Source organism: Triturus cristatus, chromosome 9 (genome assembly GCF_964204655.1).
Source record: "Triturus cristatus chromosome 9, aTriCri1.1, whole genome shotgun sequence".
Taxonomy (NCBI): Eukaryota; Metazoa; Chordata; class Amphibia; order Caudata; family Salamandridae; genus Triturus; species Triturus cristatus.
In genome coordinates this window covers 1,227,667,317-1,227,688,024 of record NC_140592.1, presented here as the reverse complement: position 1 = coordinate 1,227,688,024, position 20,708 = coordinate 1,227,667,317, and the positions used below count along the sequence as shown (strand labels likewise).

General features: G+C 49.0%; 1 protein-coding gene across 4 annotated transcripts in view; it reads left to right on the top strand.

The window, feature by feature from the left end:
* The window catches only part of RYR3 (ryanodine receptor 3), a 2,047,168-nt gene that overhangs the window by 912,455 nt on the left and 1,114,005 nt on the right, over positions 1-20,708 (top strand). For all 4 annotated transcript variants that reach the window (XM_085627314.1, XM_085627313.1, XM_085627312.1 and 1 more), the window contains 2 exons: positions 1,775-1,861; positions 3,526-3,752. In XM_085627314.1, coding sequence (XP_085483440.1) covers positions 1,775-1,861; positions 3,526-3,752 — 314 coding nt within the window. The remainder of the gene's footprint in view (positions 1-1,774; positions 1,862-3,525; positions 3,753-20,708) is intronic.

Below are 20,708 nucleotides of genomic sequence, written 5' to 3'. Positions count from 1 at the left end.
ACTTTTCTTATGTGTGCTCCTTTTGAGCCTTTGCACATGTGTCCACTCAGGCTCCTTACCATCAAAGCAGCCTTTCTTGTGGCTGTAACATCTGCATGGGGGATCAGTGACCTTCAGGTTATATCATCCAAGCCTCCCTATTTCAGCGTCTACCCAAACAAACTGGTGCTTCCTGTGAGAGGTTTCTTTCTACCAAAAGTGGTCACAGCCTTTCAGTAAGCCAATCCATCACTCTGCCTACCTTTTACGTTCTGCCTCATCCCTCCAAGGAAGAGAAGCAACTTCACTGGCTGGACCCAAAAAGAGCATTGTTGTTCTACCTTGTCCTCAGTCAAGAGTTTCGGGTGGACAACCAACTCTTTTTGGGGTATGTCGGAACAAAGAAAGGACGGGCTGTGCAGAAGCGGACCATCTCCAGATGGACCGTGTTCTGTATAAAAATCTGCTACGCTTTGGCTAAGAAGCAACCCTTTGAGGGTTTGCATACTCACACCACCAGAGCGAATGCTGCGACCACTGAGTTAGCATATGGAGTTCCGTCCTTGAACATCTGCCATGCAGCTACTTGGGCCTCCTTGCACAACTTCACAGAGCACTGCTGCCTGGACAGTCAAGTCCATCGAGATTGATGTTTTGTCCATTCAGTCCTGCAGAACTTCCTCGTAGGAAATTGGTCTGCAGACCGACACCTGGGCATGGTATGGCTTGGTTATCTATTCTGAGGTAAGGAATCTGCGGCTAGAAGTCTCTGTCAGATGAACGAGTTACTTGCCTTCGGTAACACCTTTTCTGGTAGCTACTCTATCTAGTCACAGATTCCTTACAAACCTACCCATTCTCCCTGCTCTCCGAATGGATTCCTAGGGAGAGGGCTGTTACCCTTTAAGGGCCCCACTTTTCCTTACTAGTGGTTAGTGTCGTTTGTGGCTCTGCATTCCTGGTGTGAAAAGTCACAAAAAGAAACTGACGTCAGCGCTCTGGGGTAGCGCCTCTATAGGCACTGTGCACATCACTTCCATCGCAGACGCCGTCGACTAAGCCACACAGAGCTGAATGACACCGCCTACCGTCGTGGAGGGGTACTGCTCACAAAAATAAATCCGGATCCAGTCTGATGCCTGGGGATAATTTTAAAGTAAGGAATCTGCATCTAGCTAGAGTCTCTACCAGATAAGGCGTAACTTATTTTTCAGTGTTATTGTAGGAGAATTACAGGAACATATAAAAAAAGGAGAGCGTCCTAATTCATACTTCAGAGTAATTGATACTTTTGAGTAAATTTAATACTTTTTGGCTATTTACAAACTCTGAGTGTACATGTGCTCCAAAAGTGTAACTCACATGTCTCCATCAAACTGAAGGGCTTGGGGCTATACACTTGTGAGTAATTTACACTTCTGAGTAAGTTAACTACTTTTTGACTATTCATAAAATCAGAGTGTAAAATACCAAAAATGTAACTTACACTCGGATTTTGTGAATAATCCAAAAATTTTAAAATTACTCAAAAATGTAAACTACTAAAAAATGTATAGCCACATATCTCTCTTGTGCTTACAGGAGACGATCTGCAGATTGTGGTCACGTCAGGACGACAGTGTAGACTTGGGGACTATATGATATCACATGTACTGTTTCAACCTAACCTCCAGTGTGCCTGCCCTGTGTTAACTGTGATCAGGAGCGAAGTAACACACAGGTTTGATAAACTTTACAATGAAGCTATCAAGAAGACGCTTTGTGTTTCCAACTAACTCTTATTTATCTTATCCAGGTGGAACCAAACACAAAACTGTTTCCTGCAGTCTTTCTGCACCCCACCAACACAAATCTGTTCCAGTTTGAACTTGGAAAGTTAAAGGTATTTACTAGTGAGAGTGTTTGGTCATATCTTTCGAAGATGCATATCTTTTTTAACGACTGCCCCATTCATCTCACTCTAAAACATAAAGCCATAGTGTAAAAAATTATAGATGCCACCTTTTGCCAAATTAAGGTCTCCCTGATTGAGACAACTTTGTTATTGATATTGTTCCAAACATAACCAACATCTGTAGGCACAACAGTAGTATACCATTTTTGCCTTCTTGGCTTTCATTTGTTTATGTTTGCCTGAATGCTATTAATAAATATTGTGGGTGCATTTCATTGCACTGGTTTTATCTAATCCGTGCCATTACAGACAGGAACCAATCACATGCATACCATTCTTGGTCCCAGTTCAAAATGTACAATCCAGCCCCGACCTTTAGTCCACATGGCCTCCAAACAGGAACACGAACAATCTCTTACTTGTTTCGGCCTTCTTGACCTTCATCAGTGAGGTGAATTCATGCCATTAAGTTTGGCTTAGCACAAAAGTGATGGATGGAAATGCATTTATCAATCTTAACCACTTTTAAATCATTCTTGGTTCATGTTGTTTACCTGATTTGACTAGCTGACTATATTTCTCATAACAGTCTGTCTTAGCATGCTTAATCTAGTACAGATCATTCTAGGAACGCCACGTATGCTTGATGTGGCTGATCAGGAAAAATACTGCAGCGCAGAACATTCTAAAAATACATTACACATTTCATGATTTTGTAGTATGCTGAAAAAAGAAGCCAAACGGACAGTACATCACTGGTGCCTGCAAGAACTCCATACACTTATTTAAAGGCCTCAATTGAAATATTACACAATCTGCCCTGTTTCCCATTTGTAAGTTCTCATAACTAACAGATAAAGCAGGTGTAGATAGTAGCATTTTCTTAATAATTGTATTGTTTTACTCAGTGCTGCTCCCCCTATCCAGATAACAAGGCAATCCTGCGTTAAACTCACACACTGCTTCCACACTATGCTTATGAATATTCCTTTTTAGATGTGTGTGGTTTTACATGAAGGGAATTCAGAAGAAACGGCCATCCAGAACAGAGAGACCATATATGGCATTGAGAGTGCCATGCAGAGATATATGGTGTTGAGATTGCCAAGCAGAGAGCTTCCTTCAGACTGGTTCATGTCTTTAAAAATCTCCTGCATGAGCTGCCCATGCCCCAGGCTGGGAGAGACTTTATAGGGCATTTGACCCATCATATTACACATGACCAGACATCCAAAGATGGTCAAAAATAGTATGTATGACTTTCACACTTTTATGACCTCAATGGTTAAGGTTAAATAAAGTTATTTGATTTGATTTGGATTTGGTTAAAAATAGAAAAGAACTTAGTAGCCAGGCACCTCTTATTTGTGCGATTAACACATTTCATTTCAGGCCATTATAGGACTTTGTTTTTCAATTTTTAAATGCAAAAAACATATTAAGGGCCACACAGAGACTTTGTATGCAGGTAGCTGTATCTGTGTTTAAGGAAGCTGCATGGATGGGTAAACTTACCGAATTCCTCTCTGTATAAATGAAGCTAGGCTATGCCATCGGAACACGCGTGAGCGTTCACAGTGATAAGATAGCCTTTTTTCATCATCTGGACCAGGTATGACCAGTTTCTTTCCTTCATCTCCTGTCCCTTGCAGAACACTATGCCTCTGTCAGCTGCCATATTTAAGAGCGAGGAGAAGAACCCAATTCCCCAGTGCCCACCTCGCCTTGACGTACAGACCATCACACCCGTCCTCTGGTGTCGCATGCCCAACAACTTTTTGCACGTGGAGACGGAGCGGGTGAGCGAACGCCATGGATGGGTGGTGCAGTGCCTGGATCCACTGCAGATGATGGCACTCCACATCCCAGAAGAAAGCAGGTAATGTTTATCAACTGTGCCCTGGCTGGGCAGTGCTGGGGTTTTGGATGTCTTGTCGCTGGCAGAGCACTGCATTATGTTAAATCTATGGCAATTATTTAAAAGTATTAAACAACAACAGGGCTGCAGACTGTACAAAAACCCACACACGTTGTGAGGAGTCAGTGGGAGAGTCAGATGCTGGTCCTGCATGGCACACATTGGCTCATCTCAGTGTTTTATACACTGCACTGTGTACAGGCCTGGACTGGAAACCCAAAGCAGCCCAGGCAAATTTTGTCGGATAGGACCCTGACGGTGAAGGGGAGGGGAGGGTTGTGTGAAGCACTGCTGCTTTTGTTACTGGGAGCCGATATTGCAGCGATGTTGCAAAACCGGCCCACAGTAACAAAACAGGCCCCCGCCCTTCCAGCCCACCAGGAAAACGCCCAATGCCCAATTCACACAGTCCGATGCACACAGTCCGGCCCTGACTGTGTATCATGAAAGCTCCGACTACACACTTTGTCTCAACAAAAGGCCATGTATAGTCAGGTCGTAGTTGAGTACAAGTGCATTCAGTCGGTTACGGTGAGGTGTCCATTGGATTTTGCCTGGGATTTTAACAGACACATAGCCTAAAAAAACACACACACTCGTCTGTTTTGAAGGTCTTAAAATGTTGGTTAGTTTGAAAAATATTGTGTCTAACAATACGTGCTGCCCCTTAAGCCCCCCAAATGCTCTACTTGATTGTTTGGAAATCTGAAGTTCTCCCGCAAGCTTACTGACCGGGCTACTGTGTATTATGTACTACAGTTCAGGAGAACTCTGCATGACAGACAGATTCAGCTGAGTGTCCTCTATAGTCTACAGCAGTTTAGGAGAGCTCAATGTGACACAAAGACTCAGCCTAGGGTTCTCTACAGTATAGGAGAGCTCTGCTTGATACTCAGCCCAGGACTCTCTACAGTGTACTACAGTCCAGGAGAGCTCTGCATGACACTCAAACTCAGCCCAGGGCACTCTACAGTGCACTACTGCACAGAAAAATTCTTTGTGACACAGACTCAACCCAGGACTCTATACAGCGTATTACAGTACAGGAGATCTCTGTGTGACACTCAAATCTCAGGCCAGGACTCTCTACAGTGTAATACAGTACAGGAGATCTCTGTGTGACACTTGGACTGCACCCAGGGCTCTCTACAGTGCACTACAGTACAGGAGAACTCTGAGTGACACTCAGACTCAGCCCAGGGCACTGTACTGTGTACTACAGTACAGGAGAACTCTTTGATACACAGACTCAGCCCAGGACTCTCTACAGTGCACTACGGTACAGGAGAGCGCTGCGTGACACTCAGACTCAGCCCAGGACTCTCCACACTGTAATACAGTACAGGAGAGGTCTGCGTGACACTCAGACCTCAGGCCAGGGCACTCTACTGTGTACTACAGTACAGGACAATTCTTTGTGACACACAGACTCAGCCCAGGACTCTATACAGTGTATTACAGTACAGGAGAGCTCTGTGTGACACTCATAACTCAGGCCAGGACTCTCTACAGTGCAATATACAGTACAGGAGATATCTGTGTGACACTCGGACTCAACCCAGGAGTCTCTACAGTGCACTACAGTACAGGAGAGCTCTGAGGGACAGTCAGACTCAGCCCAAGACTCTCTACAGTGCAGTGCAGTACAGGGGAGCGCTGCAAGACACTCACTCAGCCCAGGACTCTCTACAGTGCACTACGGTACAGGAGAGCTCTGCCTGACACTCATACCTCAGGCCAGGACTCTCTACAGAGTACTACGGTACAGGAGAGGTCTGCTTGGCACTCAGACTCAACCCAGGACTCTCTACAGTGCACTATGGTACAGGAGAGCTCTGTTAGACACTCAGACTTAGCCCAGGACTCTGTACAGTGCACTACAGTACAGGAGAGCTCTGCGTGACACTCAGACTCGGCCCAGGACTCTCTACAGTGCACTAGGGTACAGGAGAGCTCTGCGTGTCACTCGGACCTCGGGCCAGAACTCTCTACAGAGTACTACAGTACAGGAGAGCTCTGCGTGTCACTCGGACCTCGGGCCAGAACTCTCTACAGAGTACTACAGTACATGAGAGCTCTACGTGATACTCAGACTCAGCCCAGGACTCTGTACAGTGCACTACAGCACAGGAGAGCTCTGCATGACACTCAGACCCAACCCAGGACTCTCTACAGTGCATAATGGATCTGAAAGAGACACGTTAGTGATAGATTCCTTACCTTAGAATATCCCCAAGTGTCAGATTGGATCCGTAAAGTTTTGCTAGCAGTACCCCTGCGCGTCAGTACTTAGGTGCCACCCATGCGCGCTGACGTCAGTTATTTTGTTTTTTCGCGCCAGAAAGCGCAGATCCGGTTAGAGCACATACCTAAGTCACTTTTTGACTACCCTTTTTGAGACTTTTGTCTGGATTGAAGTCCTGTGATGCCTGCCGTCGCAATATGTTGGTGGTGGACCCCCACGATGTCTGCCTCTACTGCCTGGAGACCGACCACGACTCCCGGTCCTGTTGGGACTGTCGGGCCATGGCCCGAAGGCCTTAAGGGAGCAGTGCCAGAAGCTGCTGGAGGTCCGGCACTCGTCACAGCACCGTTCCCGGGGCCGTTCGAGGGAATGCTTGCGGGGCCGCAGTCATCGCTCCTCTGGTTCCAAGTCTTCACCCTCGGATTTGGGTAAGAGACGACACAAAAAGAAGTCAAAGAAGCGTGTTCGCTCTCCGACATCCCCCCGTCGGTCCTCGGATGCAGACGAGGGGGACAGGGGCTTTGCCCCCACGGCTCCTTCGGAGCCCGAGAGTCCCGCGGCCTACCCACCTTACCCGGGTCCGTCGGCGACTCCCGCACAGGTGCAAGAATTTCTTGCTACCATGGACCGCTTTTTTAGGCCTCGGGCTCCCGCCGGCGTGCCCTCGGGCCCCGCGGTCCCGTGTCAGGATCCTGTTGGGCCGCCGGCGCCTCCAGCTTTGGTGCCACAGGATCCTGTGCCACTGGCCCCGTCCACAGCGCCACAAGGTCCATTGCTGGCGGCTCCGGCCCCAGCGCCACCCTCGGCTCTGCCTCCAGCGCTGCAGTGGGTGCCATTTGTTCCGGCCTTGCCCAGGTTCCAGGACCATTTTGTTCCTACCTGGGATCCGCAGTGGGACACGGTGCCGGCTCGCGCCCAGCCGGCGCCATTCCCGGAGCCGTTCTCGGCACCGTTCCCAATGCCGTTTGTTCCTCCTCCTGTGCCGGCCCTGCCGCCGCGGTCTGTACCACATGTGGCGGAGGGGGAGGATGACTGGGAGGGGTCAGAGGACCCTCTTGCCCGCCAGTGTGACTCCGAGCAGCACTGGGCGGACGACTAGGAGGATGCCAGCGACCTCGACGTCTCCTCTGACCCGGGGTTTGCCTCTCCCCCGCCTACCATGGAGGAGGGCGCCTCCTACACGATGGTGCTCTGTCGGGCTGCTGAGGTTCTGAACCTTGATCTCCCTACAGTGGCCCTCAAAACTAATCTCCTCACTGAAGTGCTCCAGATGGCGTCCACTTCTTCGGAGCCCCTGCTACCATTTAACAACACACTCACTGTCGTCTTGCTGGGCACTTGGTCGCGGCCAGCCACAGGGGCTCCTGTGGATAAGAATGTCGCCAGGCATCACCGCCCGGCGCCTGGTGACCCTGCTTTCTAACCACTCATCCTACGCCTGAGAGCCTGGTCATCCAAGCCTCGATGTCACAGAGTGCCTTTCCCACGGCTCCGCCGGATAAGGACTCTAAGAAGCTGGAGCAGTTCGGTAACCGGTTGTTCTCTTCGGCCAGCTTGGGGCTGCGGTCGGTGAACACCTCATCCCTGTTGGAGCGCTATTCCCACATGGTGTGGGATACAGTTGCACAGGTGTTGCCTCAGTGTCCTGAAGAGACTCAGGCTGTGCTGTCCCAGGCTGTTGCCAAGGGTAAGGATGCGGCTAAGTTCGCCATTCGGTGTGGTTTGGACATCGCGGACTCACTAGGTAGAGCTATTTCTACGACTGTGGCGCTTCGTCACCACACCTGGTTGAGATCTACCGGGTTTATGCCAGATGTGCAAAGCTCACTCATGGACATGCCCTTTGATGGCACCCGCCTCTTTGGCGACAAAGCCGACAGTGCGCTGGAGCGTTTTAAGGACTCGTGGGCTACGGCCAAGTCCTTAGGTCTTTCCACAAAAAGCCCGGCCACTCCTGGTTTTCGTTCCTTTCGTGGCCACGGCAGGGGCGCCCAGGCATGTTCCTTCAGCAAGCCTGTGCAGAACCAGCCTCAGCGCGGCTGCGGACGTGGCTTCCAGAGGGGCAGGTCTGGGAATCAGCGTGGGGGTCAGTCAACCTCCGCCCCCGCTGCTTCTACCTCCAAACCTTCCTAATCCGAGCTTTGTCAAGCACCCCACGCCGGTGGCTGGCAGGATCTGCCATCACCTCCCCCACTGGCACGCTATCACATCGGACAAGTGGGTGTTGCAGATCATACGCAAGGGTTACTCACTTCCCTTTCAGTCCACCCCTCCAGCCATGCCATCTCTGTACCACCGCATATCGGGGGAACACTTGGTAACCCTCCAGCAGGAGGTTACAACTCTCTTGGCCAAGGGGGCCATCGAGCGCGAACCTGGGGCGGAAGTAGGGAGTGGTTGTTATTTTCACTATTTTCTGGTCCCCAAGAAGGACAAGGGGGGCCTGCGTCCGATCTTGGACCTCTGGGACGTCAATCAGTTCCTCCGGAAGGAGAAGTTCAAAATGCTGACTCTGGCTCAGGTCTTGGCTGCCCTCCACCCTGGAGACTGGATGGTAGCATTGGACTTGCAGGACACATATTTTCAAATCCCCGTCCTGCCGACTCACCGGCGTTAACTGCGATTCACGGTGGGCCAGGAGCATTTTCAGTTTGCCGTGCTCCCCTTCAGCCTTACCAGCGCCCCTTGGGTGTTCACGAAGGTGATGTCGGTGGTCGCAGCTCATCTGAGCAGGTCAGGGGTGTCAGTCTTACCCTACCTCAACGACTGGTTGTTGAAGGCGAGCTCGCCCCAGGCAGTCATCACCCACCTTCGGACTACGGCCGACCTCCTGCATTTGCTGGGGTTCTCCATCAACGTGCCGAAGCCACACCTGAGTCCCTCTCAGAAGCTCCCCTTCATCGGAGCGGTTCTGGATTTGACGCTGTTTCGGGTTTATCCTCCCGAGCAGCGAGTCCGGGATATTCAGGCTATGATTCTGATCTTTCAGCCTCTATCCTGGGTTTCAGTCCGGATGAACCTCCGGCTCCTGGGCCTGATGGCCTCCTGCATCCTGCTGGTGCAACATGCCAGATGGCATATGCAGGCTCTGCAGTGGGACCTAAAGTTCTAGTGGGCGCAGCATCAGGGCAACCTGTCCGATCATGTCCAGATCTCGGAGGGCACTGCACGTCAATTGCAGTGGTGGCTCACGAATCGCGATTGGGTCAATGGCAGATCCCTCTCCCTTCCCCAACCGGAGCACACAGTGGTGACGGATGCGTCCCTCCTGGGATGGGGCGGCCACTTGGGAGAGATGGAGATCCGGGGCCTCTGGTCTCCGGCGGAGTCCCGGCTCCATATCAATCTTTTGGAGCTTCGGGCGATCCGACTTGCACTGAAGACATTCCTTCCCTCTGTCCGGGGAATTGTAGTGCAGGTGTTCAGGGACAACACCACCGCCATGTGGTATTGCAACAAGCAGGGCGGGGTCGTGGACCCTATGTCAGGAGGCTCTGCGCCTCTGGACATGGCTGGAACATCAAGGCATTACCTTGGTGGTTCAACATCTGGCAGGATCTCTGAACGCCAGGGCGGACGAACTCAGCCACCGGTGCTTGATGGATCACGAATGGCGTCTGCACTCGGACGTGGCGCAAGGTCTCTTTCTTCAGTGAGGAGAGCCTTGGTTAGATCTATTTGCCACCGAAGAGAACGCGCAATGTCATCAGCTCTGCGCGTTGGAATTTCCAAGGCGGCATTCGCTCGGCGATGCTTTTTGACGCGAGTGGAGTTGCGGTCTGTTGTACGCCTTTCCGCTTATATCACTTCTGCCCAAAGTGCTGAAGAAGATTCGACGCGACCGGGCCCAAGTCATGCTTGTGGCTCCGGATTGGGTTAGAAGATACTGGTATCCCGAGCTACTCAGCATGGCGATCGATCCCCCGATCCGTCTGCCTCTTCGGGAGGATCTTCTGTCGCAGCAGCAGGGGACATTCCTCCCCCCGAACCTGTCCAGCCTCCACCTCCATGCGTGGAGATTGAGCGGCGACAGTTGACAGCTTTCGATCTTCCTCCGGAAGTCTATGATGTCATTCTGGCAGCCAGGCGTCCCTCCACTAAGACGGTGTACGCCTGCCGGTGGAACAAGTTTTTGGCATGCTGCACAGCAAAGTCTGTGGATCCCCTTTTTGCCCCTCTTTCTGAGGCCCTTCTGTTCCTACTATCCTTGGTCCTGCAGGGCTCTGCTCTGGGCACTATCAAAGGTTATCTTTCGGCCATCTCCGCCTTTCTAAGGCTTCCAGATCAGCCTTCTCTCTTTAAGTACCCAGTTGTTAACCGTTTCCTGAAAGGCATTACGCACACGTTTCCTCCCGTGCCTTTCATAATGCCTCAATGGGACCTAAATCATGTGCGCTCCTTTTGAGCCCCTTCATAACTGTCTTTTACGTCTTCTCACTCTCAAGACGGCTTTCCTGGTAGCTATCACCTCTGCCAGAATAGTGAGTGAGCTTCAGGCTCTTTCTTCTAAACCTCATTTCCTTTCTGTTCATCCGGACAAGGTGGTTTTAAGGACCTGTCCTCCTTTTTTGCCAAAGGTTGTCACGCCCTTCCACATCGGGCAGTCCATCAACTTGCCCACCTTCTTTCCGCCTCGGCATCCTTCAAAAGAGGAAGAGAGGCTCCACCGTCTGGACCTAAAACGTGCGCTCTCGTTCTATCTGAAGTGCACATAGCAGTTCCGGGTGGATGACCAGCTCTTTGTTGGCTACGTGGGCGCTTAAAAAGGTTGGGCCGTGCACAAACGAACCATCTCTCGGTGGGTCGTTCTGTGCATCTTAGCTTGTTACTCGTTGGCTAAGAAGGAGCCTCTACCAGGCTACTACCAGGGCAACTGCAGCCACTACTGCCTTGGGACGCAGCGTTCCCTTGCAGAATATTTATCAGGCAGCTACGTGGGCCTCGCTGCACACGTTTACCAAGCAAGACAGTCAAGTCCGGAGAGACAGCTTCTTTGGCCGTTCTGTTCTCCGTGACTTTCTGGTGTAATCTATTCGCAGACCCATCACCGGGGTTGGTAATGCTGGGGTATCAATTCTAAGGTAAGGAATCTATCACTAACGTGTCTCTTTCAGATGCACAAGTTACTACTTGTGTAACGATATATCTGTAAGAGACATTAGTTAGTGATAGATTCCTTACCGCCCCACCCATCCTCCCTGTCTTGCGAACTGATTTCTAAGGTGAAGGTCATCCCTTTAAGGGCCCTAGTTTCTTGGCACCAGTGGTCAGTTTCTTGCATGGCTCTGCGTTCCTGGCGCGGAAAGTCGTGTACAGAACTGACGTCAGCGCGCATGGGTGGCGCCTAAGTAGTCTCCGTGACGTCATCTCGGCGCTTACCACACCAGCGACGGACGCGGAGCCGCACGACGCCACCTACTGATGCGCAGGGGTGCTGCTAGCAAAACTTTCCGGATCCAGTCTGACGTCTGGGGATATTCTAAGGTAAGTAATCTATCACTAACTAATGTCTCTTACAGATATATCGTTACACAAGTAGTAACTTGTGCTATAGGAGAGCTCTGCTTGACACTCAGACTCAGCCCAGGACTCTGTACAGTGCACTACAGTACAGGAGAGCTCTGCGTGACACACAGACTCAGCCCAGGACTCTGTACAGTGCGCTACAGTACAGGAGAGCTCTGCGTGACACACAGACTCAGCCCAGGACTCTGTACAGTGCACTACAGTACAGGTGAAAAGATCCCTACTCTCCTGTTCGCCGATGACACTCTCCTGATCTCCAAATCCCCGGCTGGCCTGCAAAGAATTTTAAATAGATTTGACTCTTTTTGCAAGTCCTATGGACTTATTATAAACACAGAAAAAACCAAATTAATGGTCATAAACCCTCCGAGACGTTTTAGATATACTTTTACTCTGGATGGCACACCGTTAGATATTGTGGATTCCTTCGATTACCTAGGCATACGTATTACAAAAGGGATGAAGTGGAGTTCGCACCTGACCAAGATGCTCCTATGCCACAAGAGGGTATCCGGTGCCATTATAAGAGAACAACACCTCTCTACTAGTCGACCTTTGGCACCCGCCCTTGTAGTATATGAGGCACAGGCACTGTCTAGTTCTATGTATGGGGCGGAAATTTGGGGCTACGAAAATATTCATGACCTGGTCGTCTCGGAGAATAAATTTATGAGGAATCTCATTTCTGTCCCAACATCATCTCCACTAAAACCCTTGCTGTATGACCTAGATAGACATTCCATCCAGGACATTGCACGTTTACGACCTTTATTGTTCTGGGCAAGACTGCGACGGACCCCAGAACTTGCCAAATATGCTGCAGGCTTAAATGATCTTATTTCAGCGGACACTGGGAAGAGGCTAAAATGGATTACCTATTTAAAACAAACATTGAGATCCATTGGCTATGAAGATTGTTGGGAATCCCAGATACCCCCTTCGAAACAGGATCTTAAGAAGGCCTACTGGAGCTGGGTAAACTCAAGAGAGTTGAACAATCCAAAGCCGGGGAAGCTGAGCGAGGCTTTTTTCGAACATAAGCCTTTCCGCAAATTGGAAGCATATCTCGACTTTATCCAGTCTCCATTGGATAGATCCTTGTATGTGCGCTTTAGATTGGGGTCCCTCCCCCTCAACTGTGTGACTGCTGGTTGGAAGGGATCTTTATCTTCATCTGTCGGTTGTCCGAGCTGTACAGCACCCAAAGAGTCTATTCCCCATTTTTTATTTGCCTGTTACCACTATCGAAGACCAAGAGCTAAGTGGCTGAGTCCGATTTGTAGAATGCTCGGATGCCGCGACTATCGTACTGTGTTACGCATTCTGCAAACCGATGCCTCGTCCCTTACTATTGTCTGCAGTATTGCTAAGTATCTGGGTTGTGCTTGGCTGCTGCGAAAGAAAAAAATTGCCCTTCATTTGCACTGATTTACCTTTGCGATTTGCTCTTCTTGCACTTCAACGATCTCCAGGCCACCAAGCACTTTGTATTTTACATATGCTGTTCTTAACTATTTTTATAATCCTTTTTAGATGTACCTGTGATCAATTGATTTTTTTACTGTCTAACTTGATCCTTTTTTATTACTGTATGTTGTGCTTTTATGATATTTTTTATCGAATAAAGCTTTACCTACCTACTACAGTACAGGAGAGCTCTGCGTGACACACAGACTCAGCCCAGGACTCTCTACAGTGCACTACAGTACAGGAGAGCTCTGTGTGACACTCAGACTCAGCCCAGGACTCTGTACAGTGCACTACAGTACAGGAGAGCTCTGCGTGACACTCAGACTCAACCTCGGACTCTATACAGTGTAATATAGTACAGGAGAGCACTGCGTGACACTCAGACTCAACCCAGGACTCTCTACAGTGCACTACAGTACAGGAGAGCATTGTGTGACACTCATACTCAACCCAGGACTCTCTACAGTGTAATACAGTACAGGAGAGCTCTGCATGACACTTAAACTCATCCCAGGGCACTCTACTTTGTACTACAGTACAGGAGAACTCTTTGTGATACACAGACTCAGCCCAGGACTCCCTACAGTGCACTACAGTACAGGATAGCTCTGAGTGACACTCAGACTCAGCCCAGGACTCTCTACAGTGCACTACGGTACAGGAGAACTCTGCATGACACTCAGACCTCAGGCCAGGGCACTCTACTGTGTACTACAGTACATGAGAATTCTTTTTGAACACAGACTCAGCCCAGGACTCTATACAGTGTAATACAGGACAGGAGATCTCTGTGTGACACTTGGACTCAACCCAGAACTCCCTACAGTGCACTACATTACAGGAGAGCTCTGAGTGACACTCAGACTCAGCCCAGGACTCTCTACAGTGCACTACAGTACAGGAGAGCGTTGTGTGACACTCGGACTCAGCCCAGGACTCTCTACAGTATAATTAGGCTATCTGGTTTTAGGTTTAAACCTATAATAACTGATAAAAACCCACCAAAAGGAAACTAGCCATCACCGGTGTAAACATATAAACACTGAAAAAACACATTTGCAGCCACAAACCAAGTATCATTCAAAGAAAGGAAAAGATGAGTGAAAGAGCCATTTTTATTGCTTCCTGAAAGGTCCAATACAATGTAACTATGTTATCAAAGGTAGCAGCAAGAAAGACTGGGCTAGCATTATTCTGCTTGAGGTTTGTTGATGTCACTAAAACATTGTCACTTCTTCCTTCTGCTTGTTTCAGTTTTGTGGTCTTTGGTCTAAATATGCAGTGTTTAGAAGCATGTTTTTGGTCTTATTTAGTTATTTTATAAACTGTAGAGAATTGGGAAATATAAAAATCATATATGATATTTTGGCTACATTTGATTTCACTGATAGGTAAAATGTCTGGTTTCATAAGAATCTTTCCCAATTTGTACAATCACATTTGCCCACAGACGGAGAATGGGTGAAATCCTTTGATACATCAGCCCCCTTTTTTAGCGAGTCAGTATTGATTGTAAGTGAGTTGCCAAACACCCTAGGCTTTAAACATTTAATGCAAGGTGTAGTGACCGGTATGTGTGAAAAGAATGTTGTCACCAAGCATCTGAGATAGTGCTGAATACATGACACAGGACATTTGGTAAACATGGAACGCAGTGTCACTTGGAATACTGCTGAATAAAGTTTGCACCAAGTTCAATAAAGATTGGAGTGATATTGTTTGTATGTGCAGTAATTCAGCTACGTATATAAAAAAAAGTTGCATGATGGCCTGTCAAAATCGATACCGGAGCTGAAGTGCTTCCCTGTAAGAGATCCTTGTCAGTTGGTAGATGGTATGCTGATAGTATCTTTACAATATTCAGAGTAATGAAGAATGCTATTGACTTTGCAGTCCATTCTGGTGCACTGTTTTGTTATGCCTGAGAACTAAGATGAAAATATTTCTCATTTTGTGCTTTGTGTGGTATCAAATAAAGAGTCATACTAACTGTGTCATTTAGCCGGTGGTTCTCATTCCTGGAGACTGTGAACACCATATTATCCATGTGGCGACCGTTAACAGAATTTTTGCTTAGTGATGATGCCAAAGGCAATAAATGTGATGATCTTTGGTCACATATTGATAGTGATGTGAAAAAAGTACAGTCTACTGCATGCTTAGGTTTTAGCAGGAAAACGTGACTGCTGTAGTGGACATAATCAAAACACTAGAGTCTAAAAACACCCCTGTCTACCAAGTGTTCAGCGTAATTGGTGGAGATGTGAAACATCTCCTTGAGAGTAGGCTGGGTGACACTTTTAGTGACTATAGCACTGCAACATGTTCCATATTAGAATTATTGCCACTTGGTAAGCAAAGGAATGTTGAGGAGCAATTCAGGAAACTTTAATTTACAGTCAAAGGGAAATGGCTTGCAATGATACATAGAAATGTCTCTTCACCAACCATTGCATTTGAAGGTAATGAAGCCTCACTGAGGTGCTCTGTACAAGTTCTAGATCCCCTCTGAATTTTCTCCAGACTTTGAAAAGCACTGCTTCATTTTTAACCGCTTCAATAACTGAGAGCATAAGTGTCTAATTCAACACATATGTTGCAGAACATGTCCTACAGAATCACAATCTTCAGGTGCACCTCTATTGGCATGGAAAGCTACGTCATTGGCCAGAGTTAGCAAAATGTGTACTGGCTGTTTTGGCATTGCCCGTCTCCAGTTCCAATATTGAGAGGACCTTTTCACAGATAAACGTGTACATAGGAAGGAAAAAGCAAGCGCGCATGACCAAAGACTCACTAATGAAGTACTGTATGGTCTACTACAATAAGTTTTATTTGTAAAAATGTATGCGGACCTCATATACCCTGTGCACACGCTATCTATACACATGTACTATCAGTGCAAAAAGCAAGCAATAATTACAATTAAATTACATTTCCATAAACACCGGAAAAACACTGTTTCTATTGTTTTTAATGGCACGAAAATGTGTAACCACTTATAACCACTGTTTTTTAAGGTATTGAAAAAATGAAAAAACCCGACCAGAATTGAGCAAAAATAGAAACTGAAAACAGGAAAGCCTAACAGTGTAATACAGTACAGGAGAGGTCTGCATGACACTCAGACCTCAGGCCAGGGCACTCTACTGTATACTACAGTACAGGACAATTCTTTGTGACACACATACTCCGCCCAGGACTCTCTACAGTGTATTACAGTACAGGAGAGCTCTGTGTGACACTCAGACTCAACCCAGGTCTATCTATAGTGCACTACAGTACAGGAGTGCTCTGAGTGACAGTCAGACTCAGCCTAGGACTCTCTACAGTATACTGCAGTACAGGAGAGCGCTGCATGACACTCAGACTCAGCCCAGGACTCTCTACAGTGCACTATGGCACAGGAGAGCTCTGTATGACACTCAGACCTCAGGCCAGGACTCTATACAGTGTATCTCAGTTCAGGAGAACTCTGCATGACACTCAGACTCAGACCAGGACTTTCTACAGTGCAGTACGGTATAAAAAAGCTCTGCCTGACACTCATACCTCAGGCCAGGACTCTCTACAGTTCACTACAGTACAGGAGAGCGTGGTGTGACACTCAGACTCAGCCCAGGACTCTCTTCAGTGCACTACAGTACAGTAGAGCTCTGCATGACACTCAGACCTCAGGCCAGGACTCTCTACAGAGTACTACAGTACAGGAGAGCTCTGCGTGACACTCAGACTCAACCCAGGACTCTCTACAGTGCACAATGGTACAGGAGAGCTCTGCTTGACACTCAGACTCAGCCCAGGACTCTGTACAGTGCACTACAGTACAGGAGAGCTCTGTGTGACACTCAAACTCAGCCCAGGACTCTCTACAGTGCACTACGGTACAGGAGAGCTCTGCTTGACACTCAAACTCAATGCAGGGCTCTCTACTGTGTACTACACTACAAGAGAGGTCTGCGTGATGCTCAGACTCAGCCCAGGACTCTCTACAGTGCACTACGGTACAGGAGAGCTCTCCGTGTCACTCGGACCTCGGGCCAGAACTCTCTACAGAGTACTACAGTACAGGAGAGCTCTACGTGACACTCAGACCTCAGGCCTGGACTCTACAGTTCACTACAGTACAGGAGAGTGCTGTGTGACACTGAGACGCAGCCCAGAACTCTCTACAGTGTACTACAGTACCGGAGAGCTCTGTGTGACACTCAAACTCAAAGCAGGGCTCTCTACTGTGTACTACACTACAGGAGAGCTCTCCGGGACGCTCAGAATTCAACCGAGAACTCTCTACAGTGCACTACAGTACAGGAGAACTCTGTGTGACACTCAGACTCAACCCAGGAATCTCTACAGTGCACTACAGTACAGGAGAACTCTGCGTGACACTTATACCTCGGGCCAGAACTCTCTACAGAGTACTACAGTACAGGAGAGCTCTGAGTGACACTCAGACTTAGCCCAGGACTCTCTACAGTGCACTGCAGTACAGGAGAGCACTGCGTGACACTCAGGCGCAGCCCAGGGCACTCTACAGCGCACTACAGTACAGGAGAGCACTGTGTGACACTCAGACTCAGCCCAAGACTCTCTACAGTGCACTACGATACAGGAGAGCTCTGCGTGATACTCATATCTCATGCCAAGACTCTCTACCGTGCACTACAGTACAGGAGAGCATGGTGTGACACTCAGACTCAGCCCAGGACTCTCTACAGTGCACTACAGTACAGAGAGCTCTGCGTTACACTCGGACTCAACCCAGGACTCTCCACAGTGTAATACAGTACAGGAGAGCTCTGCATGACACTCAAACTCAGCCCAGGGCACTCTACTGTGTACTACAGTACATGAGAACTCTTTGTGACACACAGACTCATCCCAGGACTCTATACAGTGTATTATAGTACAGGAGAATGCTGCATGACACTCAAACTCAGCCCAGAGCACTCTACAGTGCACTACAGTACAGAAGAGCGCTGCGTGACACTCATACCTCAGGCCAGGACTCTCTACAGTGCACTACAGTACAGGAGAGCTCTGTGTGACACTCGAACTCAGCCCAGGGCACTCTACTGTGTACTACAGTACAGGAGAACACTTTGTGACACACAGATTCAGCCCAGGACTCTATGCAGTGTATTACAGTACAGGAGAGCTCTGTGTGACACTCATACCTCAGGCCAGGACTCTCTACAGTGCACTATGCTACAGAAGAGCTCTGCGTGACACTCAGACTCAACCCAGAACTCTCTACAGTGTAATATAGTACAGGAGAGCTCTGCATGACACTCGAACCCAGCCCAGAACTCTCTACAGTGCACTACAGTACAGGAGAGCGCTGTGTGACACTCGGACTCAACCCAAGACTCTCTACAATGCACTACAGTACAGGAGAGCTCTGCGTGACACTTATACCTCAGGCCAGGACTCTCTACAGTGCACTGCAGTACAGGAGACCGTGGCGTGACACTGAGACGCAACCCAGAACTCTCTACAGTGTACTACAGTACTGGAGAGCTCTGTGTGACACTCAAACTCAACGCAGGACTCTCTACTGTGTACTACACTACAGGAGAGCTCTCCGGGACGCTCAGAATTCAACTGAGAACTCTCTACAGTGCACTAGAGTACAGGAGAACTCTGTGTGACACTCAGACTCAACCCAGGAATCTCTACAGTGCACTACAGTACAGGAGAACTCTGCGTGACACTCATACCTCGGGCCAGAACTCTCTACAGAGTACTACAGTACAGGAGAGCTCTGAGTGACACTCCGACTCAGCCCAGGACTCTCTACAGTGCACTGCAGTACAGGAGAGCACTGCGTGACACTGAGACGCAGCCCAGGGCACTCTACAGCGCACTACAGTACAGGAGAGCGTGGTGTGACACTCAGACTCAGCCCAGGACTCTCTACAGTGCACTACAGTACAGAGAGCTCTGCGTTACACGCGGACTCAACCCAGGACTCTCCACAGTGTAATACAGTACAGGAGAGCTCTGCATGACACTCAAACCCAGCCCAGGGCACTCTACTGTGTACTACAATACATGAGAACTCTTTTGTGACACACAGACTCAGCCCAGGACTCTATACAGTGTATTATAGTACAGGAGTATGCTGCATGACACTCAAACTCAGCCCAGGGCACTCTACAGTGCACTACAGTACAGAAGAGCGCTGCGTGACACTCATACCAGGACTCTCTACAGTGCACTACAGTACAGGAGAGCTCTGTGTGACACTCAAACTCAGCCCAGGGCACTCTACTGTGTACTACAGTACAGGAGAACTCTTTGTGACACACAGATTCAGCCCAGGACTCTATGCAGTGTATTACAGTACAGGAGAGCTCTGCGTGACACTCATACCCCAGGCCAGGACTCTCTACAGTGCACTACGCTACAGAAGAGCTCTGCGTGACACTCAGACTCAACCCAGAACTCTCTACAGTGTAATATAGTACAGGAGAGCTCTGCATGACACTCGAACCCAGCTCAGGGCACTCTACTGTGTACTACAGTACAGGAGAACTCTTAGTGACACACAGATTCAGCCCGGGACTCTATACAGTGTAATACAGTACAGGAGATCTCTGTGTGACACTCAGACTCAACCCAGGACTCCCTACAGTGCACTACAGTACAGGAGAGCTCTGAGTGACACTCATACTCACACAGGACTCTCTACAGTGCACAACAGTACAGGAGAGCGCTGTGTGACACTCAGATGCAGCCCAGAACTCTCTACAGTGCACTACAGTACAGGTGAGCGCTGAGTGACACTCAGACTCAACCCAGAACTCTCTACAGTGTAATATAGTACAGGACAGTTCTGCATGACACTCAAACTCAGCCCAGGGCACTCTACTGTGTACTACAGTACAGGAGAACTCTTTGTGACACACAGACTCAGCCCAGGACTCTATACAGTGTAATAAAGTACAGGAGATCTCTGTGTGACACTCAGACTCAACCCAGGACTCCCTACAGTGCACTACAGTACAGGAGAGCTCTGCCTAACACTCTGACTCACCCCAGGACTCTCTACAGTGCACTACAGTACAGGAGAGCGCTGTGTGACACTCGGACTCAACCCAAGACTCTCTACAATGCACTACAGTACAGGAGAGCTCTGCGTGACACTCATACCTCAGGCCAGGACTCTCTACAGTGCAGTGCAGTACAGGAGACCGTGGCGTGACACTCAGACTCAGCCCAGAACGCTCTACAGTGCACTACGGTACAGGAGAGCTCTGCGTGGCACTCAGACCTCATGTCAGGACTCTCTACAGAATACTACTGTAGAGTAGAGCTCTGCGTGACATGCAGACTCAGCCCAGAACTCTGTACAGTGCGCTACAGTACATGAGAGCTCTGCGTGACACTCTGACTCACCCCATGACCCTCTACAGAGTACTGCAGTACAGGAGAGCTCTGCGTGACACTCAGACCTCAGGCCAGGACTCTCTATAGAGTACTACAGTAAAGGAGAGCTCTGCGTGACACTCAGACTCAGCCCAGGACTCTCTACAGTGCACTACGGTACAGGAGAGCTCTGCATGACACTCATACCTTAGGCCAGGACTCTCTACAGTGCACTGCTGTACAGGGGAGCGTGGCGTGACACTCAGACTCAGACCAGGACTCTCTACAGTAAACTACGGTACAGG